This window comes from Prionailurus viverrinus, chromosome C1, assembly GCF_022837055.1.
Source record: "Prionailurus viverrinus isolate Anna chromosome C1, UM_Priviv_1.0, whole genome shotgun sequence".
Taxonomy (NCBI): Eukaryota; Metazoa; Chordata; class Mammalia; order Carnivora; family Felidae; genus Prionailurus; species Prionailurus viverrinus.
Window position 1 is genome coordinate 47,641,870 of NC_062568.1, and position 12,367 is coordinate 47,654,236.

General features: G+C 38.7%; 1 protein-coding gene across 2 annotated transcripts in view; it reads right to left on the bottom strand.

Annotated features, from left to right (window-relative positions):
• The window catches only part of ITGA4 (integrin subunit alpha 4), a 95,695-nt gene that overhangs the window by 69,095 nt on the left and 14,233 nt on the right, over positions 1-12,367 (bottom strand). For both annotated transcript variants that reach the window (XM_047869539.1, XM_047869540.1), the window contains exons 3-7: positions 5,952-6,058; positions 5,726-5,855; positions 3,926-3,993; positions 2,550-2,679; positions 890-975 (exon numbers count right to left, since the gene is read on the bottom strand). In XM_047869539.1, the coding sequence (XP_047725495.1) occupies positions 890-975; positions 2,550-2,679; positions 3,926-3,993; positions 5,726-5,855; positions 5,952-6,058 (521 nt within the window). The remainder of the gene's footprint in view (positions 1-889; positions 976-2,549; positions 2,680-3,925; positions 3,994-5,725; positions 5,856-5,951; positions 6,059-12,367) is intronic.

The following is a 12,367-nucleotide window of genomic DNA, read 5'->3' on the forward strand; positions in this document are numbered from 1 at the left end:
CCAAAGTAAGGCTCAGAAAAGTTTAGTGATGTCCACACTACAGTGGAACAAAAACCCAGAACCAGAAAGAACATCTGATTCTTTCTGGTCTTACACAAAACATACAGCTCGCTCAATATCCCTTCACCTAGAAACGTGGTAACCAGTAAATATATTCCCTAGACATCTTGAGATCTTTTTCTTTTTCCCAAAACAATTTACTCACAAGAAAAGCCTCTGGGGTGCCCAGGTGGCTCAGTCGGTTAAGCGTTGACTTTGGCTCAAATCATGATCTCACTGTTCATGAGTTTGAGCCCTGCATCAGGCTGCATCGGGCACTGTGCTGACAACTCAGTCTGGAGCCTACTTTGGATTCTGTGTCTCCCTCTCTCTTCCCCTCCCCCGCTCACACTCTGTCTCTCTCAAAAATGAATAAATGGGGGCGCCTGGGTGGCGCAGTCGGTTAAGCGTCCGACTTCAGCCAGGTCACGATCTCGCGGTCTGTGAGTTCGAGCCCCGCGTCGGGCTCTGGGCTGATGGCTCAGAGCCTGGAGCCTGTTTCCGATTCTGTGTCTCCCTCTCTCTCTGCCCCTCCCCCGTTCATGCTCTGTCTCTCTCTGTCCCAAAAATAAATAAACGTTGAAAAAAAAATTTTAAAAATGAATAAATGTTAAAAAAATTTTTTTTAAAGAAAGAAAAGCCTCAATTTGACTTTCAGAATTTTCCTTTAAGCTTTTCTGTTAAATTTAATCTAAAAGCCATACAACTTTCACCATGAAAGGCAGTGCACAGCTCATCATTTTTAGTTTTCATTCCTTAGAATTTTTGCAGTTTCTCCTTTAGTATCTCATTCTCTCATGCAGTTTCCTTGAAGTTTTGTCAAGAATTAATGTAAAAATGTAATTCTTACTTTACCAATCTGCTCATGTTGAGGGGCTCCTCCAACTACTTCGGTAGTATGCGGACTCCGAAAATGACCAGCTCCAACTGAGTAGCCTTCAAAGAAAGTGGACAACAACCATGGGAATCATTATTTGCAATGGGTAAAATATATCATCATAAATCCATTCACAGAATCAAAGGAGACTGAATTCCAAAGACTACACTAAACGGTTTTAAGAATATTTAGCATAGCAATATTCAAAACTGTTCATTTATCATATGCTTTAAGCAATTATTAGTCTGTGTTATGAAGCTAGGCACATGGCTTTCATTTCCAAGTCCTAGAAATTAAAGAGAGCACTTTTACATCTGGTCTGTTGGTCTCTATGTAGTACCAGAATATGCTAGCTTCTAGTATTACAAGTGAAATGTTTTAGAGATCTAAAATTTAACATGTTAAACTTTAAGCAAAAACTCCCTAAACTTCAACTCTTTCACCATGGAATCTTCCTACAGTGATAAAACCGTATGAGGACACAAATGGTAAGATATTTTGTTACAAGACAAAAGGCATAATGCTAAGTTATATTTCTTATAATACTTCAAGATATACTTCAACCACAAATAATTAAATGTTGAATTGTAAGCAAATTCCCTCTGTTTGAAAAAGAATTCTTACTGTATGAATGGGAAAAAATAACACCACTTTTTCTTATTGTAATTATTTCTGAGTATAGGTTGCTTACATTTGAAGCACATATGATTAACAAATCTGTATTTTCTAAAAAGCTATGGGAAAAGCATCCCTTTTTACTGTAACAGGAATCAATGCTGAGAAATCTTGGGTTTCTGTAGAAATACAGACTATAAAGTGTCCTACTACACAGGATGAGGAGGCAATGGAGGGGGAGGAAAAGGAGAGGAAGGAGAAAGACAAGAATAAACGCTGGGAAATATTTTCTAAGAACATATGAGGCTAAGGTCAATGAGCTGTTTTTAGATCCGTATGCTTCATAATGTTACTCATTGTGTAGAATGCTGTCGATAGCCCCACTGACTTTCAGCTGGTCCTTTAAGAAACTACACTTACTCATACATGATTCAATGAATTCGTGTCGAATGCCTATAAAAGTTCCTTGGTGGGTGCCTGGGTAGCTCAGTTGGTTGAGTTTCTGACTCTTGATTTTGGCTCAGGTCATGATCTCATGGTTTGTGAGTTTGAGCTCCACATTGCTGTCAGCACAGAGCCCATGGAACCTGCTTGGGATTCTCGCTTCTTCTCCTCTCTCGCTGTCCCTCCCCCACATGTTCATTCTCTCTCTCTCTCTCTCTCTCTCTCTCTCTCTCTCTCTCTCTCTCTCAAATAAATAAACTTAAAAACAAAAGTTCCTTGGATACGGTAAGCACTCAATAGATGCAACCTTTATGATAACATGTTTACTGCATCAAGATACAAGCTTGTAAGAGTAAACTAAACCAGTTCTCTAGTCTAACAAGTAAATATTAATATTTAACATAATTACAATCATTAAGTTAAAGTTTCATCGATTATACCCTTAAAGTGACAGTTTATGAACTCTTTAATTGCTATTGGCCATTTTGATCTTTTGAAGAGACTAGTAATCATAAGTAAGAGAAATAGTATCTATAAGACCTAGAGGACTGGAGTTTGTCCATTTTTACAGTACCTAAATAACTTCCAAATTTTACTTCATTATCTTTGTCTAAAAAAGCCTTGTACTTATTTGTAGTTATATTGTAGACAAAAAGAGAGCCAGTCCAATAAGATGATCCTGGGGCTCCCATCACAATTAAATCCTGTAAGAAAAAAAACAATTTATCATCATTTCAAAGTTTAATCCACTCAAAACATCCTCCAAATATACATTTTAAGTAGTGACAAGAATACATTTTGATAATACATTTCTAAAATCTGAGCATTTTATGAATTTAAAAACATATCAGAAAAAAAGCCAGAGAAGCTAGCTAATGAATTTTCACCTACAAGCACAATCTCATAGAAGAAACTCTCCCTTCACACTCATCAGTGAACCTTAAAATTGAAGAATCATGGAATACTAGAGAAAGCTTTTGGGAGACAGGTAATGTGGTTTCTAATCAAGTGAATCGAATCTGGATAATTCATTAGTGCTTATTATGGAGATAATCACGTGTTGCTGAAGAGTAAAAAGTGGATTTAATTTATTCCTATTTGCTAAGAGTCAATGACTAGTTTCCTTAACAACGTTAGCTTAGAAAAAAAAAACAAATCCAATGGAATTTGGGGGCATATTTGACGATAAATACAAATTTAGGAAAAGGAAACAAAAGTAAAGTCAGAATGAACAGATATATTTGGTGAAATATGAAAACTTATAGTGATCAAACCTATTTAACATATTTCTAAATTTCCTAAATGATCCTGACCTTATAAAAAGGTCAATTTAAGTATAAAGTGGTTTTTTTAGGTAATATTTATGGAAATTGTTAACTCAAGGCTTGATAGTCTGACCGCATAGATCCAGAAAACATTCAGAAATTCCTAATGGGTTTTGAAGGTAAAATGGGAGATTTGGAAGTTGAATACAACTGTGATCTTTGATTGTATATCCTGCTTGGAATGTTAGAGAAAAACAGAGTTTGGGAATACGTCTAATTTAAAAGGATACTAAATTCTTCAATCTCTCAAATCTCATAATTTTAATGAAAGATGTGGATTCATATGTTTTTCCCCTCAACTAGTAATTAAAAACATATTTGAATATTTTAAATGTATAAGTTAAAACAAATAACAATAGCTTCCTTTTATTTTTATTAAATTTTTGATGCAAGTCATATTCTTTAGTGTAGACTTTTAGTTGGCCTTGTGTGACACAGCCATCTTAAGTATTAACCGGTTTTCGAAATATGTTGAATATTGAGTGTTGAAAATTAAGCTGTAATATACTCAAATTTAAGAAAACTATTATTTAGGTGTTATACAATTTTTACCATAAAGCGTAACACCTGTAAACCAGAAGTCTGAATCTTAAGAATTAAAATTCTGTATTTTAGGAGCTATTACCTCAGTGTAAAAACTAGATATTCCAGCTTGACATGATGCAAAATTTTCTCCAAATTTTCTCACATAATCTAAAATGAAGTAAAAAAACAAAAAACAAAAAACAATTCAGGATTTCATTGAAAAAGACAAAATTTGCATAATTTTGTTTATCTTATAAATCCTTACTAACATACCTTTTAGAGTCTATATTTTATACTAACCCATTTTTAAGATAGTAGCTTTGATAAAATTTAAGATAAAAAATCTCTTCCATATTAATCCCCCAAAATATTCCTGCAAAATAGCAATAAAAACAGCTACCTCTGCCTCTTTCTCATGGAAAGAACATGCAGCATACACTCGAAAAAACTGTCAAGTGAGTATCTAAGACAGGGGTAGAATTTGTGTCTTCCAGTCCAGGTCTGCATTAAAATAGATTTCCTGGGGTGCCTGGGGTGACTCAGTTAGTTGAACAGCCAACTTCAGCTCAGGTCTCCCACTACCCATGAATTGGATGCTTCTGGAACCTACTGGGAAGACAATGCTCTGCTTCTCCCAGGGAACGGATGTAGGTAAACCTCGATAGAAGAATCAGGCCCACATCCTTGTTTTGGCTTTGCTAACTGGAAGAGTTAAATCAGTTAAGTCATTTGTAATTAATAGTCCTTGGCATGATTTTTCACTCCTTTTTATATCCCCCACCCTTTTTAAAAATAAATTTCCTCATAGTTTTAGGTGTTTTAAGTTCAAGGTAAGTTTAATGTTTTGCAGGATGTGGCTGGGTATAACTGAACAACAGCACAAAATTCTACTCTGAGAAGGTTTTAAAGTGTCAACCATACACCCCGGAGAAAAAGAGAAGGATAAACATACAGAACACTAGACTGAGTTTCACTTCATTAAGAATTTAAAATTCACCTTTTGTCTTCTTGGATGTCCAAAGGCCAATTAGAGATTAGGAGTTTTTCCAAGACATCCCATACCACAGAAGACCCCAAAGTTAACAGAATAACTGAATTTGCATGCATGGTCAAAATTTTGTCAGGTAAGGGAAAGGTTATTTGGACACTGTAGTGATCATTTTGGTTAGAAAAAGTGGAAAATGGAATGCATATATATTTAATTCTGAGTTTTCCAAGGATACATTTTTAGAATTTTAGTTCTGTTAAGATAGGTTTTAATGTTCTGTTGACATTCACCCCTAATTTTGCTCACTTCAGGTGTTAACGTCCCAACTCTGCTTACACTACTGCTACCTAACAATCTAGAATTTTCATGGGAAAAATTTTCAAAGTTAAGATACATATATTCGTTGAAACAACAAGGGATTGGTGAATTAAAAAAATAAAGACACAGTGAGTGGGAAAGATTTGCTTACACTTACACTTGAATCTTTCTAAATATTCTTGAAGGCTAAAGATAAAACAAGAAACCTAAACAGTTTTCATCTTCCCAGACTTTTCAATCTCAAGTTTTTCATCATAATTTCATGATTTTAAGTGTCCTCTATATTCTGGACATTAGACTCATTCATGTGGAGTTCAAAATATATTTAGTGCAAAAGTGGGTAATTATCAACTAAATTCTAGAATTATTCAAATGTAACCGTACAAATTTCTATTCCTAAAAGCACAAAGCACATTTTTTGCACTCACACTACCGCAATTGAATAAAAAAGAAATACCTTAAGTAGTTAAAAATACAGCTATTTTAATAAGATTTCTTCTCCTCTCTCTGCATATGCAAAATTGAAAATTAAAAAAATATTAAAGGCATTCACTTGTTTTTCTTGATCCAGGTAGTACCAAAATGATTCCTTACCTTGATAACACGGAGCTATTCTTTTGCTCAGTTCTGTTCGTAAATCAGGGGGCATTCCATAGCAAACACCCGTAGGGAGCTTATTTTCATTCTTTATATAAAATATATTTTTCCATCTATGCCCACAAGCCTGAATAAAACACAAACGTAGATCAAATGATGTGACCATCACACCCAGAATATCTGATCCCCTGATTTTCTGAGTGGACTAATCCCAATAGCGTACCACGATGGAGCCATTTTCTCCTGGCTGTCTGGAAAGTGTGACCCCCAACCACTGATTGTCTCTTTCTTCCAGACAAGTCTTTCCACAAGGTTCTCCAGTAGGGCTACCTACAGTATTTGGGGGGGAAAAATACCATCAGTTATCCTGAAAACCATAGGACAACAGAGAAAATAAACATGCTTATCCCCAAGTTTTCTCCTTCACCACATATAAAACGTCCTTGACTCCTGTTCCTCTATCACCTTATACTCAGTGCACAGTATGGGGGGGGGGGGGGGACAGTGAGTTACTCTGTGCCAACATAACTTTTCTCTCACCAGGTGGTTTGTGTTTGTAGAACACAACATCTCCAGCTGGTAACATCATGAAGCAATGGGCTCAATATAGAAGACAGGTAACCAACACAACTGGGGGTAGAGAGTGGCAAGGAGACCAGTTGAAACCCACACAGGCTGTGCAGATACAATTACAGGGTGTCATTTGTGGTAAAGAATGTGCCTTTGTTTTGACCATTTGGCTAGCATTACAGGCAACATTACCAGAGCACGTTTTCTTATATTAAAATTTTTGATTTCAAGTTTTTATTTGAATTCTAGTTAACATATGGTAAAATTGCTTTCAAGTGTAGAACTTAGTGATTCAACACCAGGTGCTCATCACAAGGGCCCTCCTTAATCCCCATCACCCATTTAGCCCAGCCCCACCCACCTCCCTCCATCAACCCTCAGACACTTTATTCTAAAGAACAAGCTATCAGAATACTTTCATTATTTTTTAAATGTTTACTTATTTTGAGAGAGAGAGAGAGAGAGAGAGAGAGAGAGAGAGAGAGAGAATGAGCAGGGGAGGGGCAGAGAGAGGGACACAGGAAATCCCAAGCAAGCTTCACACCCTCAGCACAAAGCTGGATGTGGGGCTCGAATCCATGAACTGTGAGATCATGACCTGAGTTGAAACCAAGAGTCACCTGTGCACCCCTATCAGAGCACCGTTAAAGACATTTCTTGCATTGAGACTTTAGGAATAAAAGGCAAGAATATGGTCCTCAGAATTTAAGTCACATTCCAGCATTGAAGCTGGGAGGTGATGACTGAGCACATGGAAAGTGGCTGTGTCTAATTAGCAGAACATTAATAATGCCTAGCATTGAAGACAAACTGCCCTACAGTTTACATTTAGTTTATTGTGACTATTTTCCAAAAAAAAAAAAAGACTGGAAAACTTGATTTTTTTCAGTAGTGAATAAAACACATGAAAAGGTACTTTGGCGGGGCTCCTGGATGGCTCAGTCCATTACGCGTTCAACTGGACTCTTGATTTCCGCTCAGGTCATGATCTCAGGGTTCTGGAGTTTGAGCCCTTACCAGGCTCTCTGCTGTCAGTACAAGCCTGCTTCGGATCCCGTCTCCCACGCTCTCTGCCCCTCCCCCACTCATCCTTGCACTCACAAGCATGCTGTCTCTCAAAAATAAGTAAACAAGAAAAAAAGTTATTTAGGGGCATCTGGGTGGCTGAGTCGGTTAAACGTCTGCCTCTTGACTTTGGCTCAGGTCATGATCTCACGGTTTGTAAGTTTGAGCCCAGTGTTGGGCTCTGTGCTGACAGCTCAGAGCCTGGAGCCTGCTTCAGATTCTGTGTCTCCCTCTCTCTGCTCCTCCCCTGTTCATGCTCTGTCTCTCTCTCTCTCTCTCTCTCTCTCTCTCTCTCTCTCAAAAATAACTAAAAAAAAAAAAAAAAAAAAAAAAGTTACTTAAAAAGGTACTTCGGCAAATGCATGAATAGCCAGAAAACCAAACATAAATATTTTCATGGGTAATATAGCACTTCTAAACTGTACAAAAGAAAGTGATCTTCCCAATGATAATTTTTTTTCTTTTGCTAGAGTGACTTCTTTGCTTTATAGCTAGAATCCTATTAACATGCTTTAAAGTAAGTGATTTTGGGGTACAGTAAGATGTAGTATCTTAGGAATCCTTTCACTGACCTTATGTCTACCTTCTTCAATTGCCATGTGACAGTTCCATTCCACCTGAACTGAATTCCAAAGGCAGGTGATTACATTTTTCATCAGCTTAACTGGATAAGGATGTGGAACTTGGGTTTGTTTACTTAACTCTTAACACTAGTCACTTGTACCACTTTATCATATATTTATAGCGACCATTCTCAAAATCATCAGGCACTCCATCTCCTATAACCTTGACATAAAGCTTCCCAGGCAAACTCATACTAACTACATAGATAAGGCTAGTATTTTGAAAGTGAAATTATTTGCAGCAATGTCCTGAGTAGGAGGAAATTTTGTCTCAATGAGAATGGGAAGATGTTTGTGTATTCAGTTGTTCTCCAAAATGCTGTTCAGGACAAACAGTAAAACACAGCTGAACTGAACCAAGTTTCCTAGCTGCTCCCCTGAAGGTTCTGATTCAGTAAGGCCAGGTGAGGCCCAGACTACCCCAGTTGACTCTCATGGTCTGGAATATTGTTCCAATAGAATGTGGATAAGAGTTTTCTGGCCAGGCTTCTTACAGAGTTTTCTACCAGACTTCCACATCTTGGTAGCTGCTCCCCGGAGCACTGGACTTGAAAATGATTAAGTATAGGTCTGAAAAAATAATGCTATTGATAAGCAATGTGTACCTGGAATGAAAAGGGGGTCTGCTGCAGCCCAAACCTTGATAAAAGACGGTCCAGGGAGAAACAGAAGATCCCCATGTTAAAAGTAATGAAGAAAGGGAAAAATAAAGAAAAGGAGAGAGAAGGAGGGAGAAAGACCATTGTGAGTGTTGGGTGGGTAAGGTCTAACAGAGTTAGCATGGCTACATGATGCCAACCTAATTGAAAAAAAGTAAAAAAGACAGTGACAAACACAAAATTTTAACTCACTGTGATGCAACTTCCAGTTTAAATTTTTCACAAGAACTACCCATTATTTTTGCCAATGTCAAAAATAGATAAATGGTAGGTTCTGTCTACCTGAAGGTGAAGTTCCTAATTACCACAACAGACATCTAAATAAACTATCTTCTCTGAAAACACCAAAGCCTTTGTGAAACTGCCACGTGGTTGACTAAGGCACCTGAGCAAGAGGAAAATTAAGGACAGGAGAGAAAGGAGGTCAGAAATAACACCTGATCGCTGTTTTCATCATGATTGCACAACTGAATACAGCCAATAGTTAGAAACAAATTTACCATTCTGGAGCTGCTACCCCAAAGTTAAATAAATATGCAGTAATTCAGAGCTGCACAAAATATCCTGTAAGTTGCTCGATAAAAATGGCCAAAAAGTTCGTCTGTGAACTGTGAACTTCCGTCAAGTTTAAAATGAAAACCAGCGCCTGAGGGGCTCAGTCAGTTGAGCTTCCGACTTCGGTTCCGGTCATGGTCTCGCAGTTTGTGGGTTTGAGCCCCGCGTTGGGCTCTGTGCCAACGAACAGCTCAGAGCCTGGAGCCTCCTTCGGATTCCGTGTGTGTCTCTCTCTCCCCCCCTCCCCTGCTCATGCTCTGCCTCTCTCTGTCTCTCAAGGATGAATAAATGTTAAAAAAATGAAAACAAAAACCAGAGAAACTGTTAAGTCATTTCCTGGAGCCACAGATGATTCCACTTTGCATCAGCTTCACCCGGTGACGTGGCAGAATCATCACTGCTCAGAGCTTCATCCAGCGTAGCCAAACAATTCATGTTCCCACCTCTCTCCAGGTCACTTCCCGCAAATGTTTTTCTCTCCACGTCTTTGTGTAGCTCTCAGACCTCTGGACTTACACCAACCACGCCCCACCTCCCGCCCGCTGCCACTCAGGCCTTGGGCCTGAATGACACTACTGACTTTCCTAGTTCTTCAGCTTGCAGAGGGAAGATCATGGGACTTTCTCTGCCTCCTAACTGAAGGAGCCAATTCCCATAATAAATGTCTTCTTATATCTATCTACCTACCTATTATCCTCCCACCCTACTGGTTCCATTTCTCGGGAGAACTCTAATACAACTACAGTTATTTATTCACAGCTAGCCTACTTCCCAAGCTTAGTCACTAACAACCTAGTTCATCACGTCTAGGACCACATCTTGCTCACCATTATCCCGCCCCCAACACGGACCCCAGGAACATGTGTTGAAAATGGGTCAGTAAATTAAAAACACAGTTCAGGGCGCCTGGGTGGCTCAGCCAGTTAAGTACCCAACTCTTGATTTTGGCTCAGGTCTCCATTTCACGGTAAGTAAGATCGAGCCCTGTAGCCGTATCTGATTCAGCTGACAGCACCGAGCCTGCTTGAGATTCTCGCTCTCTCTCTGCTCCTCCCCCCCACCCCCGCTCACACATGCAGGCTCTCTCTCAAAATAAATAAATGAACATTAAAAAATAGTTCAAAGCTTCCATGGTAGTTTAAGTATCTTCTATTCGTGTTTCATATCTTAATGGAAAACATGTATGAAAGGATGAATGCATAGGCAGAAAGAAAATTCATAAAGTCATGAAACAATTATTCTTTCAAATGAGAAATAAAAACTAATTCTATTAAGTGAACACACACTCACATTTGTATAGGCTTCTCCTTCCCACTTCCAGACACTGCTTTTGCCCCGGAGGCAGCACCCAACAGCGAAGGTCCTGCCAAGCTACTCTCTGCACTGGTTTCAAGACAGGATCCATTCAAAGAACAGCCTGTTGGGGCGCCTGGGTGGCTCAGTCGGTTAAGCTTCTGACTTCCGCTCAGGTCATGATCTCTCGGTCCTTGAGTTTGAGCTCTGTGCTCTGTGTTGACAGCTCAGAACCTGGAGCCTGTTTCAGATTCTGGGTCTCCCTCTCTCTCTGGCCCTCCCCCGTTCATGCTCTGTCTCTCTCTGTCTCAAAAATAAAATAAACGTTAAAAAAAAAAAAAAACAGCCTGTCAGTCATCATCACTGTTCTGGGTCTTTTCTTCAACTCAAGGAAGTTTTTACCCTCGTCTTCTGGAGTGCTTGCAGAATCATGTCGGAGAAGCAAGACCTCTGCATCGTCAGCCTATGCTCAGGACCATCTTCAGCACTCTCCCTTAACATTGCTTGCCCGAGTTCACGCCTCTAGCACGTGGTTCTCAGCCTTGACTGGACATTAGGATCACCAGGGAGGAGTTCCGAATAAGTACCAACACCTGGTCCCCACTTTCTGGTGGCTCAGATCATGTGTCCTAGACATAGAGTTTTTGAAAGGCTCCCCAGACAGGTGTGTGTAACTGGGCTTGTGCTCTACAATGTTAACGATTGTGCCTTCTCCTGGGCTACATCGTATCTGAAAATACTCTATTTTCAAAATACTAGTACTAGCTGTTTGTCCTCCTTGGTTTCAGCTAGATACTGAAATAGGATATCAAGTGTTAAGCAAACTTTCTTCCTGTGGAAATACAGAATTTGTAATGTGTCAGAAATGATTATTATTAGAACTGTCATGAGTTAATTCTCGTGAATTTCCCTGACATAACATCATAAATAAACTCAGATTATCTTTATATTTTATCCAAATGTCATACTGAAATGATTTGTAAGCAGGTTTTCAACTCAGCTCATACATTTCTAATCTAAACTGTTAGTAAATCAAATCAGCTTCATAATTGAGAAAGTACTTTACATGGTTTTACATAAAGGAGGGAAGCCAAATTAACATGTGATAATTTCCCATGCTTTTATACAACTACAATGACTAATCTTAGCAAAGTTGATTGCATTTTTTCAGTATATATTAAAAATACGAAACCACATAAAACCATATCCTTTATTCGAAAAATTAGGCTAGTTTTGCTTTTTCCATTATTTTTCATTTGTGAAGGAACATACAAGAAGTGTGCTTGTTACTTCAATTTTTTTATTTCTATCTGCTGATTTGGGTTTTTAAAAAATGTTTATTTATATATTTTTAAGATAGAAAGAGCAGGGGAGGGGCCGAGAAAGAATCCCAAGCAGGTTCTCCACTATCAGCACAGAGCCCGACTCAGAGCTTGGACCCATGCACGGGAGATCACGACCTGAGCCGAAATCAAGAGTTAGACCCACTGAGCCCTCCAGGAACCACCACCCCCGCCATCTGCTGATATTCTATCAGTAAATCCACATGTGTATAAATGTGAACGAGCAGTTAAATTTGTTAGATGAATATAAAGGTTGTTAGTACAAAGCCAGTTAAGTACATTCATCACCATCCCTGTATTTGTTGTTACTTGTATCACCAGTTTTCACATCATCGCTCAAGTGCCAAAGTATGACAGACCATGGAAGACTAGATATTCAATCTTGAATGTCACCTCATGAAGGCAGGTTGGCTAGTTTGTTGACTGCAACATTCCCACAGAACAGGACCTTATGGACAGTAGGCAGGAGCGAAATACGTATCTGCTGAGGGAGGTAATACCTTTTACCGTCAAATCTTGAATGATGATATG